The sequence below is a fragment of the Cucumis sativus genome, chromosome 2 (assembly GCF_000004075.3).
Source record: "Cucumis sativus cultivar 9930 chromosome 2, Cucumber_9930_V3, whole genome shotgun sequence".
In the NCBI taxonomy this organism is placed as follows: Eukaryota; Viridiplantae; Streptophyta; class Magnoliopsida; order Cucurbitales; family Cucurbitaceae; genus Cucumis; species Cucumis sativus.
This window is the reverse complement of record NC_026656.2, coordinates 13662237-13677420: the sequence shown is the minus strand read 5'-3', so window position 1 is coordinate 13677420 and position 15184 is coordinate 13662237. Positions and strand designations below refer to the sequence as shown.

Here is a 15184-nt window from a genome sequence, read left to right as displayed (position 1 = left end):
GGGAAAGTGTTTGAAAAAAGATGAAACATTTGAAGCTCACAAAGAACCTCATGGAACAAATCCAATCTATTCTTTCCCATCCAAACCAAAAACATTGTTAATCATATAACTCATAGTCTATGATTGCCAATTTTCACAACTTTGGCCTCAGTAAGAATGAGAATGAAAAAAAAGGAATGAAATTAGTGTACGAAAATCTGGAGAAAGTCAAGCATTTAACCTTCTTGATCACTTAAATGTTTTAACGTATTGAGAGTTATGGTCATCAAGTTGGTTTTCTTTTTATATTGTATTTTCTATAGTAGTTAAAATATGGGTTTGTCACAATTAATTTGTTTACTATAGTTTCTATTTACAATCAATTTGATCAATATACTTCAATACATTAAGAATTTGAAGGTTCAAATTCTCACATCTCAAACCAAATCGAGCGTAGCTCAAAGGGTATATACAAGTGTATTAGTAACCCTTCAAGATCAATATTATGTGTTGATGCTAATGTTTGAATAAGGAAAAGTGTTTAACGTTTATGTAAGAACAATAGTTAGTTTTAAATTGAGTGGGGAGGAATGACGCAAACTACAAAAAGAAAAAAAGTTTTAGATCTCGTAATTGTGCTTCTCACACATACTCATTTCTAAAGTCAAGAACCAGAGATGATCAAGTACTTAAAATTGAAAGTTTGGGAATAAGAGTGGACATACTTTTGTTGAAGCTATAACGATATTTTTACCATAACAATTGACTACTAATCCAAACATATAATTTTGGAGTCACTGGCTATATCCCTTGAACAAGTTGTGTTGGACCATGCACAAGGTAAGGTGCATGCCTCATGTAATATGTTAGGTTGGGTTGGTTTGAGCTTGCTCATCCTTAGGCGACACATTTCAATCTTAGGGTGTTATTTTTATAGAACTTGTTCTTTTGTTGCTTTTAGATCATCATACCCTTCAGTCTAAAATCACCACCACTAATATGACGTAATCTATATCATCTGCAGAAAGTTTAGTTGAGACTTGTAACAAAAGTAGCTAAAAGTTAACACATGAATTTTTTTAGAGAATATAACCATAATTATACATATAGTAGTAGATGGATATTCTAACCAAATTTCAATCATTTTAGAGACCATGAATTTTAAATTTGATTAATTCCTACTTTAGACTTAGATAGGTTTCACAACTTTTGCCTAACAATTAGTTTGAAATAAAATCCACATGACTCACGAAATACGCGATGCAACAACTGCAACTGAACACATGATAACCTCAACACTGATCTTCAAAGTTGAACAATAACAATAACAAGCTCTACTTATTCAAATCTCAAAATTAAAACTGTATCCATTTAAAAAGAACCTACTCATCTAATTTTGGCTTGAGCTCAAGAATTGAATTAGCAGTGGATGGTAAAAATGGTAAAAATGGATACACATTTAAATCATGGGGTAGTCTTCATCTTCAATTTGAGTGGTCCTTTTTTCTCTCTCTCTTTTTCTTCTTCTTATTAATATATATAATTTCTTTTTCTCCAATATTTGAATAAAATAAAAATTAATTGAAGGTGAGTCTGATTTGACAGGATAGCAGTGGTCCGTGACTGTCAGGTGACTTTAATATATCTCTTTTTCTTTGATTTTCTTTTGGAACTCTTTACACTTTATGTTGCTATTCATTCAACCATAAAAACACAATTTGGGTATTTTCATCACATCAACATAAAAACCCAAATCTATCACAAGCAGTGAATTGATATTTTTATTATATCGATAAAAAATTCATCAAATATAATAATTAAACGATAAAACATCACTAATATAAGTATGTAATTCAGATAATAAATACGTTGGCTAGTTTTCAAATCCTACAGTATTTATTTACTAATTTAAATTTAGTTTGTGAATTTTTAGTTTTTATAAATTTTCATGACATGTTCACCGAAATTGAAATCTTAGGGATATTTTCATCCAAATTTTGATAAAATTGAGATATCGATATTTTCGTTTACATCGATACTTTAAACTAAAATTTGGTTGTATTTTCAATTATAGTAAAATAAACTAAAATACTTATAAAATATAACAAAATTTTAAATTTTATCAATGATAGACATTGATATACTTCTATTATTGTCTATCAATGTAATTGATAAATGCATATTAGGAAATATCATGATTAGAATATAAAATTTTGTTATATTTTATTAAATTGGTTGTTTTTAACGCTTTTTAAAATAGTGAAAAACTTAGAAGAAGAAAAAAAGGGGAAATTTTGGATTTTTTTTTTTTAGTTTTAGAATTGTTAATTGTCATTAATTTATAAGTTGTATTGATCTATATATCTACACTAAATTAAAATTGGTATGAAGGAAAATTTTTATCTTCTAATTTTTTGTTTCTCTATTTTTAGATATTTTCTCATTATTCCTCCCAAATTCTATTTAAAGGCAATTCACAAATCAGCCTTAAAAACACCCATTTTCAATCAAATCATCTTTTGGGAAGGAAATGATTCCATAATGTTTGATACCATCAAAATTATAATATGATAAAGTCCGAGTTGAGTTAGTTTTGTATTCGAGTTGGATTGAGGTGTGAATTGTTTCAACTTTTGTTTGGTTGGGTTGAATAAAAATAGTTTGAGTTAACCTAACTCAATCCGAACTATACATATATTTATATTTCTTTTAGAGTTAGATGAATTTGTGAATTCTTTATATTTTCAAAGAATGTGTTTATTTTTGTATAAAGTTAGTAATAGACAATATAAATATTTGACACGTAGTAGTTGAATTTTATGAGGTTTTAGTTATTAGATGTTTATGGTAAATAAATTTAATTGTTTTAAATTGAGAAGAAAAAAATAACAATAGCTCGACAACCTCGGGGTTGAGTTGACAACCATATTTGAGCATTTGGGTTGTCAACTTGACTGATCCAAAATTTCAAGTTGGTCTAGAAAAACGCTATAACTCAATCCAATTCAACCTATATACACTGGTAAAGCAAAAAGGCGATTCCAAGACTCACAAACCACAACCCTTCATTTCTATTTTTTCTTTAAACAATAGAATTTAGTTAGTTTTTTAAGTTAAAATGAGTACAATTCAATTGTCATATTGCTTGGACGATTTGATATTTTAAAATATACTAATGGCATGAATAACATTTAAGTAAAAAATAATAAATATATATTACGCAAAGATTAAATAATTGTATATATTAACACAAAATTTAGTAAAAGATTAAAACGCTCATACCTAGCTCAAAAAACATATAACTGCTATCAGTTACTTTTAATGAATATCACTAACAATTATTAATGAGGACACTTTTTAATTTGAGAAATGTGCTATCAATTGCTGTTATTAGTAGCGTTGCTATCAGTCATATTTTTTCATTTGAGAATCAATTGTTATTATTAATAGTTGTTATCAACGAATATAATAATAATTATTTTTAATAAAATATGCTATCGGTTAATATTATTAATGGTTGATACAAGTGATGATTTTTTTTAAAAGTTTACTAGTCAATATTTGGTGTAATTACAGATATCTCAAAGTTTAACTATATTTTCAAAAAGAAATTTAACTAGTTGAAAACCATATAACAGTAACAATAAATATACTTAAAGTTTTTGAAAGGTTTTCAAAAGTGATTATTTATTTGAGAGATTCTACAAAATACCAAAATATCAAAACTATTTAAAAATATAGAAAATCTATTTAAGTTTTTTTTTTATATATATTTTCTGAATTTATTTATATTATTTATTGTTTTAAAAAAAAAATTCTTTAAACCCTAATCTCTGTCTCTCTTTCTCCATGGGCGTGAGGTAGCCGTCAAGCCCTGTTTGTTTTCTTTCTTTCATCCGACCATCTCCGGCTTCCCTTCCGGCGAAGAAAATCCACGGCGCTCCCCCCTCGATTGAAGAACAAGTGCCCATCGAAAATCTCCCTTTCGGCGACGCGTTTAGTCCTCTGCTGGTTCGGCGACTACTGACGGAATCATTTCGACAACATTGAGTTTTGCACACTTTTCCGATTACCCATTTGAAACCAGACTCCGAACCATTCAGATTTCGTGTCTTGCGCAATTTCAACGTTTTAAGCTACGTTTTCCTCTTTCGGTGAGTTTCCGCTTTAACCCAATCCCCTTTTACCCCTGTTTTGGTGAGTTTTAATTATTAAAGTTCTGTTTAGGCCCTTTCAAACATAGCTGAATTGATTTAGATTGGTTTCTAATCCTTTGAAGCTCTTATTAGTTGATTCGGATTGGCTTCGAACTCTTTCGAACATTTCTTCAGTGAAGTGTCAAGTAGATTTTGTTAAGATTTAGGTGATAATCTCTATGTGGAAGACTCTTTTGTAGTTTGGGGCTAATTTGGAGTGTTCGAGCTAAGTTGTAAGGCCATTTTGGAGAGATACTTGGGGATTGTTTTAGGAATACAATAGGTAAGTGATATTCTACGTGAAGAGTTTGTTTTTCTGTGTGCTGGTGTGCTATGTGGTTAGCTATACTATATTTCATGTGCTTATCGATATATGAGAGCATGTTCTGGTGTTGCGTTCACATTATAAAAAGTTGCATGTTGAGGAATTATTAAGTGGCCTTGGTTATGAATGTGACGCTTGTTGAGAATGTCTAGCTATGCATATGGTTTATGTTGAGAGTTTTTGTTTTATCATTTTGGCACAGAACATGGTTTAGTGTAATGTTGTAGAACTCATCCATCCGGTGCGGTTTAGAACGTTGTGAGTGTTAAAGGGAAAGTAAGGTGAAAAAGGGAAGAGTTTTTCTCTTATAACAAAAAATAATTTCAAAACTATAGTGTATTTTATAGTGTAATTTTAGCAAGGGTGGAATATACTTTTAGCCACTGAGATTTGAACTTGATGTCTATTTGGTCCCTCAAGTTTTAAAATGAATATTTTAGTCTATGAGATTTGATAAATGAATGGTCTCTAATCTACATTGATTGTTAATTAACTAACTATGGAATGAGGTGGGAGTTTTAAATTAGTGACTTAAAATGCTAATTTGCACTCTTGTACATTGTAGGAGAAGTTTCTCTATGTCTAATCCTTACATATAGTTTAAAGATATTTTTCAATTCTTCATTAAGAGTAACTGTTCAATTAAATGGTAATGAAGAAGTCACTGTGTTATATGAATATGGAATATTTTTCTTTCATATTGTAAAGTTCAACTACTAATTTCAGTAGTTAAGACAAAAGACACAATTTATTGGAAGGAATAAATTTAATTTATGGGTTGTGAGATTTTTAACTTCCAATGCATTTTTGGTTAACTTAGTATGATTGGTTTTACAGGAGCTGATTGGAAAAATGAGTTTAATATCACAAAATGTTGCTGTAGTTAGTAGTATTGAGAAGGTTATGGAGGAGAATACTCTTAGCCCGTCATCTCCGCCGAGAAACGCAGATGCTAGTGATGTAGACAAATCTGGTTTAGATACTTCTAGAGCAAAAAAGAGGAAGAAAGAACACAAAATAGAAGATAAGCAACTAGTAAAAGAACAAAAGGAAATGATGAAGCTTGAAAACTTTCTTTTTGGATCACTCTATTCCCCTGTTGAATTTGGGAAGGATGAAGAGCAAAATGGTTTCAATTCTGAAGAGAAAACTCCTGCTTTATACATAATGGACCGGTCTGCAGATCATTCCCTTTCTGCATATGAAGATGATTATGGGCTCCTAGATGAGAGTACGAATAAGGAGGAACACCAGCAAAGAAAACCAGTATGGGTTGACGAGGAAGAGGAGAAGGCCACAGTTAATATTACTAATGTTAGTAGACTGAGAAAATTGAGGAAGGAAGAACATGAGAATTCGATTTCTGGCTCAGAGTATGTGTCAAGATTGAGAGCTCAGCATGCCAAGATAAACCCAGGCACTGAATGGGCTCAACTTGATGCACAATCTAGGGGTGATGATGATCTATCATCAGATGATGAAAATGCAGTTGCATTGGCTGGTGGTTATGATAATGTTGATTCTATTGATGATATCCTTCGAACAAGTGAGAAACTTGTTGTGAAGAGTGGTGGAAAATTAATGCCAGGTCTCCTTGGATATTCAAGACTTGTAGATGCTAATGCTGAGGAGCCATCTAATGGGCCTATCAATTCGGTTCAATTTCATCGCAACTCTCAGTTACTTCTAGCCACTGGGTTGGATCGAAAGCTTAGATTCTTTCAGATTGATGGTAAACGGAATACCAAAATTCAGAGCATTTTCCTTGAGGATTGCCCCATACGAAAGGCATCATTTTTGCCTGATGGATCCCAGGTTATCATAGCTGGAAGAAGAAAGTTCTTTTATAGCCTCGATCTAGTGAAAGCAAAAGTAGATAAGATTGGCCCTCTTGTCGGTAGAGAGGAGAAAAGCCTTGAAGCTTTTGAAATTTCTCCCGATTCCAGCACAATCGCATTTATGGGCAATGAAGGCTATATCTTGTTAGTGTCAACAAAAACAAAGGAGCTCATTGGGACACTTAAGATGAATGGAACTGTTCGTTCTTTGGCATTTGCTGATGATGGGCGACAGCTACTGAGCTCTGGGGGTGATGGGCAAATCTATCACTGGGATTTGAGAACAAGAACATGCATTCACAAGGCTGTCGACGAAGGTTGCATTAATGGTACTGCACTATGTACCTCCCCAAATGGATTGTTTGCTGCTGGTTCTAACAGTGGGATCGTTAACATCTACAACAGACAAGAATTCTTAGGGGGGAAGAAGAAGCCATTGAAAGCCATTGAAAATCTGACCACCAAAGTAGACTTTCTCAAGTTCAATCACGATGCTCAAATATTAGCCATCTGTTCAAGAATGAAGCAAAGTAGTCTGAAGTTGATACACATTCCTTCTTTTACTATTTTTTCAAACTGGCCACCGCCGAAGAAGAATCTTCAATACCCTTCATGTCTGGACTTCAGTCCTGAAGGAGGTTACATGGCTGTGGGAAATGCTGCTGGAAAGGTATTATTATATAAACTACATCATTATCATCATGCTTAGATTTGATCTCCACATGCTTAGTCATTCGCTGGAACAGTTTTGACACTTAAATTGGTTATTACAATCAGCTGTTGCTTTAGACAAGTTTACAGATCACATGTTGTTTACTACTTTTCTACTTTCTTTTGTTGTTAAGATTAAAACTCAATGTTTCATAATTTGTTATGAAGTAGTTTCCTCTTAACAGTTGTTATTAGTCTCTCATTATAGAGAATTGTTTTATTCTTGAATTAGTTTTTCTGTTGATTATTTTACTTTTTATCCCATCTGAAAAATAATTGAAATTTATCTAAGGAACTTTGTTTTGAATCACTGATGAGCTTTATTTTATTTATGATATCAATAGAATTGACAAATGGGGAAAAGGAATAAGAAAGTTTCAAATATTTTTTATAAGATTGCACTTTAAAATTTATACCTTTTTCCTTGTAATTTTCTTCCAATAGTTTTCACTTTTTCTTAAATAACCTTCAAATTCAATCAAATTTCATGAAAGAAAAAAAGAAAATTTTGGGCTTTTCTTAAATGACCATCTTGTTTTTATATACACTACTTTTACATTTAATTTTCCTTCTTTTTTTAACCAATGATTTTAAAAAACTAAGACAAATTTAAAACACTAATAAAAAGTAACTCTAAAAACCTTTTTTTTTTTTCAAATTTATCTAAGAGTTGAAAAATTAAAATAGTTACTAAATGTAACACATTAATAACTAATTTTCAAAACTGAACTTTATTTTAAAACATTAACAAGAAACTTACAAGTAGAGTACATTAATTGTGTACATTTCTATCAACTTATTTTCTCTAAAATCATATTTTATGGGTCTTGAATAAATAATTTTTCTATCCAAGAGTTTGTTTTTGTAGTATTACTTTTGTATTAACTTAATTTTGTGCACTCTTTAAAGATATCATCAAATCAACAACTGATTTACCATAGAAATACATTATAGAAACCAAAATTCAAAGAATGCAAAATAATTAGTATCATAACTTTGATACTCCATGAAAGAATACATAACATTATATACAGTTCTTTTTAAGTAACATAGACATTAGAGAGAAAAAGATGTCAATTAAAACACGTGAAAATCGATAAATATGATTACCATTTTAGATCTGTTCTTGTACATTGGTGGAGCTATTAATTTACTCCAAAACATTTCTTAAACAAACAACTCATTTTCAGAATTCAGAAAATGGAATCATCTTCATCACTCACAACTACTAATTTACTCCTTAAAACCACCTTCTTTCGTTTTTCCTCACTTTTTGATCTTCCTCCCAATGGAGAAAATATATGGCCAAAAGGTTCCAAAAAACACTATCCATCCAAGGTTTGTTTCTAAACCCCAAACATGAGTTTAAGATTGCAATTAGAGTACGTATTTTATCAAGAGAAATAGTATTATTGTATATTGTTCGTAGGAATTAGTTGTAGGATAAAGAAGCAAATAGAAAGATCAATGGAAGATTCAGGAATAGTGATGACAAAGTACAAAGGAACACAGTCATTTTGATGAAAAATCTATATGTATTGTTTTTGTTGGAGCAATTTTAAGGTTGAAAAAAGTTAGAATAATTAACATTTTTATAAAAAATATTTCCACTAGATTTATAGGAGGATGGATAAATTTTGTAATTTATTTTTGGAATATTTTAACATTTTAACTTTTTTATTGCTTTTGGACAAGTAATGAACCAAAGGACACTTTGATTGTGACTATTCTTCACCTTTTTTATGATATTTCCAATGAACTGTCCAATACCTTTTTTCCCCCCCAACATTTGCCCATTTTTATTTCTGTCTGTAATATTGATTTAGAACTATTTTTGTTATTTTTCTGCTCTTACTTAGATAGAAATAGGATTCAAATATTATAAATTCTTTATACTCTCCTTTTTTGTTATTTTTGTTGCTTTGGGTAAGTTTTAAAAGTGGTTAAATAATAAGTTTATTTGATAAAATTTTAAGATTTATGCCAATTTTATTTAACTTGAACGCAAACTTTCAATTTTTGCGTTCAAAATCAGATTAAAACATTTCATTAACCAAAATAATAAATACGGCATTCATCCTAACTAAGACAAAGGGTTAAGACAAAGGGTGTTTGGTGGCCTAATGTGATGAATTTGTAATATAATGTAATCCAAAAGCTATTTTGTTCTTACCGTTTTTGATTACTCATATTTTATGGTACTTTGTGATTCCTAATAATCTTGATTACATTAAAGTTTTTTGTAAAGACTTCGTAATAATAATTGAGATTCAAATTCCCACTTGCTTATGTCGAACTAAGAAAAGGATTATACAAAAAGCTAACTATAGATTTGATGTAAAGACTTTTATCATTCAAGTTACATTCAAATTTCAATATCATTTTTGAATGAAATACCCCTTTTCCTTCTATGAGAGCAATTGTTTCTTGGAAGAATCAATCTTTACAAGCTTGGGAAAGAACTCATGAACCAAAAAGAAACTGAAAACTGAAAAAGAAACTAAAGAAAAATGATTCAATGGCAATGGCAATGGCAATGCAGAAAACATAGAAAAAGAGAAATCAAGAGGGTCTCTGTAAGAAGAAGCAACCATTATTCTTCTGCAGCCAATTTTTGGGCGTTGAAAATTGAAGTTGTGGGAATCCTGATGATGCTGCAGCATTTGCAAATTGTTGAGAGCCACCAGATTGCTGCTGCCATTGATGGCCTTCACTCAAACTCAGTGAAACTTCATCACTCCCTCCTAACCCTTCTTCATTGCTGCTTCTCAACAAATGAATCTACAAACAAAAAATGCAAGTTTGCAACTTCTTAACTCCTTAACTACTGCTGTTATATCTTACCCTTTTCAGGCTTTATCATTATTACTATGTTTTTACTACCATTACAACTGTTCGCTAAATGCTCTTTTCCATAACCCTTTCATCCTTCCTTGGTTTTTATTTTCAAAATTAAGCTTATAAATACTACTCTACTTTTCAGTCATGTTTTCAAAATTCAACAAGTTTTCAAAACAAGTAAACTATGTAGTTGTTAAAAGAAAATATTGGTTTTTGAAATTTGACGAAGTGTTCTAATGTTTATTTAAACTATGTAGTAAAGGAATTGTGAGGAAATAAACACGAGTTTCAAAATTATAAAATAAAAAAGAAATCGTTATCAAATGGGATCTAAATAATGGAATGGTATAAACATGAGATTCAATATTATAAAATTAAATGTTGGTTAATTTGGTTCTCGACATAATCAAATGAAAGGTGGCATGCTCTATAGAAAAGTTTGATACATTGATCCATATACACATGCCACTCTGTTGTAGTACATTGACCATGCTGTATAGAAGAATTTGATACATTGATTAGATAAGTTGTTATGGTAGTTTGTTGTAAATAGAGGGAAGGAAGAGAAAAGACAATCAATAATCTTGGCGAGGGATTAAGGGCTTGAGATAATTCTCAAAGAGAGGAAGGGTCCAAGTACCTCAAACACTTAATTTAAATATATTTGGATTCTATCATAGACTTACCATAGTCATTTGTTTAGTAGTTGCATATGTAATTCGATTGAACATTTAAAAGCCTCAGATTAAATGGTCACAATTATCAAAGATCATACTAAAGCCTAAAGTTTATGGAGAACAAAACATTGTAAAAACACTCAAAGTACCAAAATCTTACTTGAGAGTTCGATTGATTGATGTGTGGGGAGTAATTGTGAAGAGTCTCCAAGCACCCATGTTTTGTTGTTTCGACTGAGGGTGGAGATCGAACAATCATTTCGCTACGAAACTGCATTTTCTCCGTCTGAAGGAGCGTATGGCATATAACATTATCATTCTCAAATATGTTTGATTCCTGGATTACATCAAGTCGAAATTGTCAACGAATGGGTGCAATCTTCATTTAAACAAACACTAAACGAAGAACAAATTTCAGAATATTTACATACAAATCAGGGAGGTTTTATATCCATTTCACCTGAGGGTTAGATTCATTAGAAATTTGCAAATCAATATTTGGGGTGACATTTGTGCAATGATTCCCAAATGAAAGGGTGTGTTTTTTTGAGCTTGAATTGCCCAACCTCAAATCAAGATTCTGTTCCAAGACTTTGGTTGATGGTGATTCTTCAAGAGTTCATGAGAATCAATCAGTAGGCTGATCCAAAAAAAAATAAGAAATAAAAGGAGAAGATCCACCAAAGAGTTCTAAATAAATTACCAGTTGTACTCAGCTCATCCTCATATATGCTGGGATCAAAGTTTGTAACAGCTTCTTTCCCATTACACTTTATTGCAGCTTTATCATAAGCTCTAAACCAAATGGCATAAACAAGTTTGAAGTTCATAATCAGGCAATCTAAACAGATCAACAAACACAATAAAGCACTCATAAACATACCTTGCAGCTTCGATCTCAGAATCGAACAACCCCAAATAAACATACCTGTTGAAACAAATGGAACTGAATTGATAAACACGAAAGCAATTCAATGCAATAAGGTAAGTATTCAAGAAACAAACAAACAAACAATGGATTGAAGAAATCTTGTTACTTTTTGCCTAAAAACTGCCCCATTCGAGCCTCCCATCTTCCACATTTATGCAATGTAACACCTCTAAATTTCGAGCTACCTCTGGGATATCCCGTGCTTTGTCTACGAAGAACATGCACAAACTCTTCCTTCGTTAAATTTCCCATCTGTTAAAGAGAAAATCAAATTCAAATTGTTGTCTCAAGAAAATTGGAGCAGAAATTAAATCAAAACAAGACCTGCTGCAAATCATCCTCGTAATCTTCAATGCTGAAATTTATGTCTGCCTCTGTTCCTCGAAACTTTATAGCTGCTCTGTCGTAGGCTCTGCAGAAGAACAAGAACTTCCCCATATTGATTTGAAGTTTGAGTTTAAAATGAAAAGACAAACCAAAAACAAAAAAAAATCAGAGGCTCACCGAGCAGCTGCATGAGCAGTATCAAATCCACCTGTTGGGAGTTCATCAAATTCAACAACATACAATTTCATCATCATATAACGGGAAAAAGTGATGAGAATTCAAAGATTTTGATTCATACCCAGATAAACTTGTTTGCCACAGTCCCTAATTCAGCAAAAAAAGAAAAAAAAAAGAAAGGGGAAAGAAAAACCAAAGGCTGTGACTGTGAGTTAATGGCGGAATATGGATACTGATTTGTTAGCTAAGAGAAATTCAAGAAGAAGCTAACCATATGTGAGATTCCCATCGGCCGGTGCGCCGGTAGAACGTTACGCCGCGATATTGAGAGCTCCGAGACCTAGGCCCTCGGCGGCTTTTCTTTATTGGCTGCAGAACCGCCACTGGTCTCACAGCAGCGATAGGCTCTGTCTGGCAGAACTTCACGCCGACCCACCGAGCTGGAGGAAACGTAGTTGAACCACCGACGGCGGCCGATGAAGCCTCCACGTCAGAATCCTCCATGGGAAAGAACTGCCGAGTCGCCGGTGGGTGAGTTACGGAGAAGTTATTCCGGCGAAGTAGTGGTTCTCCCTCGCCGACGCTAGCCTCATCGGCGTCGGATCCATCCTCCATAACCACCACAGAAGAGCTCGAGTTAGAATTAATGGACCCTATCCATTTCCCTCTATCGTCATCGCCATCAATCGATGAAAGAACCTCAAATTCATCAGTTCCGCCATGATCAGGAGAATCATTGAGATCCCACATTTCCCCCTCCCCTCTTCTTCTCAATGCTCAATCACTAAAACACACAGAAATAAAAAAAAATCACTAGATATCAAAAGACAATAAACAAAACCCATTTCCACCCAGATGAAAACCCAAAAGAATTCCAACCCCTCGCATGGTATCTGAGTCTATAAACTCAACTCTCCATAGAAACAATCAATACCCAGAAAGGAAAAACAGAGACCCAACAAAAGAAAGTAACAAAACAGAGTAAAGATCTTGATGGGTGTTGGTGAAATGTTGTAGAATCGACAAAGAGAAGAAGAAGAAGAAGAGAGAAAGAAGGGGACCCCCATCTCTCTCTCTAACCACTCGCCAGTTGTCAGTCAATTCACTGCTTTGCCTTGGCTTTCTCTGTTCTCTCTCTCCTTTACGCTTGATTCTCCTTTTTTCCCCGTTTCCTTGTGTTTGATTTCTTGTGCCAAATCCGTCAAGAATATCAGGCGTAAGCATTGAAACGGCTCTCTTGTTCATTCACTCTCAAATCCCAATGCCCCTTCTGGTCTGGTTTTCCCCCCACAAAATCGTATAAAATTGTATGTGTTGGGTTATTGGAGCCAACCACTACAATTTGGAAATTGACTGTGCAACGACTTAGCTTCATAAAAGCTTCAAATTATAATTGAAACTTCTCTTCTTTTTTTTTTCCTTTTTGTTTCAGATACTTTTCTTTTTCCCCAGGACATTCATTGGAGCATAAAACCGATGTCTAAAGTCAAATTAGGAGGGAAATTAAGGCAAAAGCTTCTCTTTTAGTAGTTAGGGACAATTGAGCTACATTTGTAAGAGTTAGTGAAACAAAAATCAGTCGAATAAGCTCTTAATTAGCTTATACTCAATCTCTCCCTCCACTCAAATTCTATTTTGAGTAATGCTTGTGCAAAAGCACGTTTTTGTTCTCTAAACCACCTAATAATCTCGTACCAATTATGATAGTTGTTTAAATATTTTCAATAACCATCAGTTCAAATAGTCATCACTTTGTGTTATTTTTTAGCGTATCAATTTGAATCAAGCTACTATTCATCAAGACATATCCGATAAAAACTCATTAACCATAGATCATTGAGACACACAAACAAGACTTAGTGACTTGACTTCGATATTATTTGTGTTAGGAACAACAAACTTTTCACATGCACGATGACAATATATGTTTATTTTCACTTTATCTAATTAGCATGAAATTTCGGTCACATTTCATCAACCCTAGTAAAAGTTGGTGTTATATCGATAAGATAGTCACACACATATTGCAAAAACAGTGGCAAGAGTATTACATAGCTGATTAGAAGAATGTTACCGCTACATCGATGTAGGATAATGTCTAAACTCTATTCTCAACACAATGAAAACTTCCTTCTTAAATTATTAGACGAGGATGTTCTTCAATTTTGTTATATTGATGCTATTGTGCACCATTGTAGGAGAGAACAAAAAGGTAATTATTAGATTATAAATTCTTAATTTAACTAATTTAACTTGATTAGATATAGACTCTAAATCTGGAAGTTAACTCGATTATAACACTTCAAATTACATTGGATTAACCTATTTTATTTAATCAAATGGAGATCCTTTAGAAGAAACATGTTTATATTCAATTTCTACTTTGTTAAGGATTGTTCTCAAAGAGTTATATTTTTATTGTTGATTAAGATTTAAGAGTGACTAACTCTATTCTTATGAATTGATGTAATCATTTAATTTGTTTTAGTTTGACTAATTGAAAGTTATTTTTATGTTTCCAATAATCATTCATGTGTTTGTAGTCTTAAAACCCATAGCAAAACCTTCACATCATCTTTAAATTTATTTAAAATTGAGCTAAAATCCTGACGTTAATTAAAAGAAAAAATTACATTAAATAAATAAATAATCAATGGAGAATTGTTGGTGGGTTGCTATTCTTTTACTCGAACTAGAACGATGTTGAATTTTCAAGTCTTCTACATGTTTGTAGGAGCCTATTTAAAAAGAAATTATTAATTTAGAGAGGTCTATAATAATCTCCACGACTCTCCTGAAAATAGTGATAAATTAAAAAATTTAAAACTATTTTATTTTTTAATTATCAAAATTTATATTAGTTTTTGAAAACATCATTCAAAGATTTATAGATATTACAAAACAAGAAAAAGTTTAGAGATAGATAAGCCACGTTTATAAAACAAAAAACTAAAACTAAAACGGTTATCAAATCGAAATTATTCAAACCCTATATCAAAATCATAATAAAAATGAAATTATTATAAATCTATAGAACATTACCCACATATATATATATATATATATATATAGTTTCAAAGTTTGATATAGAGGTTGAAAGGGGTATGATAGGTTTTGTAAGTATTATGAAATTGTGAAAAACAAAAGAAGAGAGAAACGTAAACAATAAAGATCAACACAAA

General features: G+C 32.0%; 2 protein-coding genes across 4 annotated transcripts; one reads left to right on the top strand and one right to left on the bottom strand.

Annotated features, from left to right (window-relative positions):
- Window positions 1-3758: 3758 nt before the first annotated feature.
- LOC101208908 (U3 small nucleolar RNA-associated protein 18 homolog) lies at window positions 3759-7277 on the top strand. Of its 2 annotated transcripts, XM_031881285.1 has the most exons (3): window positions 3793-4133; window positions 4376-4458; window positions 5338-7277. In XM_031881285.1, exon 3 carries the CDS (start codon window positions 5353-5355, stop codon window positions 7045-7047), a length of 1695 nt encoding a protein of 564 aa, XP_031737145.1. In that variant the 5' UTR covers window positions 3793-4133; window positions 4376-4458; window positions 5338-5352; the 3' UTR covers window positions 7048-7277. The 2 variants fall into 2 exon arrangements, with proteins under 2 accessions (XP_004149687.1, XP_031737145.1); XM_004149639.3 differs by lacking the exon at window positions 4376-4458 and having other exon boundaries at window positions 3759-4133.
- Window positions 7278-9357: 2080 nt separating this feature from the next.
- On the bottom strand, window positions 9358-13433 carry LOC101208665 (AP2-like ethylene-responsive transcription factor TOE3). 2 transcript variants are annotated; one of them, XM_011651033.2, is made up of 11 exons: window positions 13090-13433; window positions 12274-12786; window positions 12124-12149; window positions 12003-12033; window positions 11823-11910; window positions 11605-11750; window positions 11451-11495; window positions 11271-11362; window positions 11028-11176; window positions 10728-10904; window positions 9358-9830 (listed from the first exon to the last, which is right to left on the bottom strand). In XM_011651033.2, exons 2-11 carry the CDS (start codon window positions 12750-12752, stop codon window positions 9612-9614), a joined length of 1452 nt encoding a protein of 483 aa, XP_011649335.1. In that variant the 5' UTR covers window positions 12753-12786; window positions 13090-13433; the 3' UTR covers window positions 9358-9611. The 2 variants fall into 2 exon arrangements, with proteins under 2 accessions (XP_011649335.1, XP_004149686.1); XM_004149638.3 differs by having other exon boundaries at window positions 12274-13432.
- Between the last annotated feature and the right edge of the window lie 1751 nt (window positions 13434-15184).

Coding starts and splice junctions, on each gene's coding strand:
- LOC101208665 (XM_011651033.2), bottom strand. CDS start 12,752: ATGTGGGATCTCAATGATTCTCCTGATCATGGCGGAACTGATGAATTT. Junction 11,911..12,002: donor ACTGCTCATGCAGCTGCTCG/GTGAGCCTCTGA, acceptor GTTCTTCTGCAG/AGCCTACGACAGAGCAGCTA. Junction 9,831..10,727: donor TCAATCAATCGAACTCTCAA/GTAAGATTTTGG, acceptor TTTTGTTTGTAG/ATTCATTTGTTGAGAAGCAG.
- LOC101208908 (XM_004149639.3), top strand. CDS start 5,353: ATGAGTTTAATATCACAAAATGTTGCTGTAGTTAGTAGTATTGAGAAG.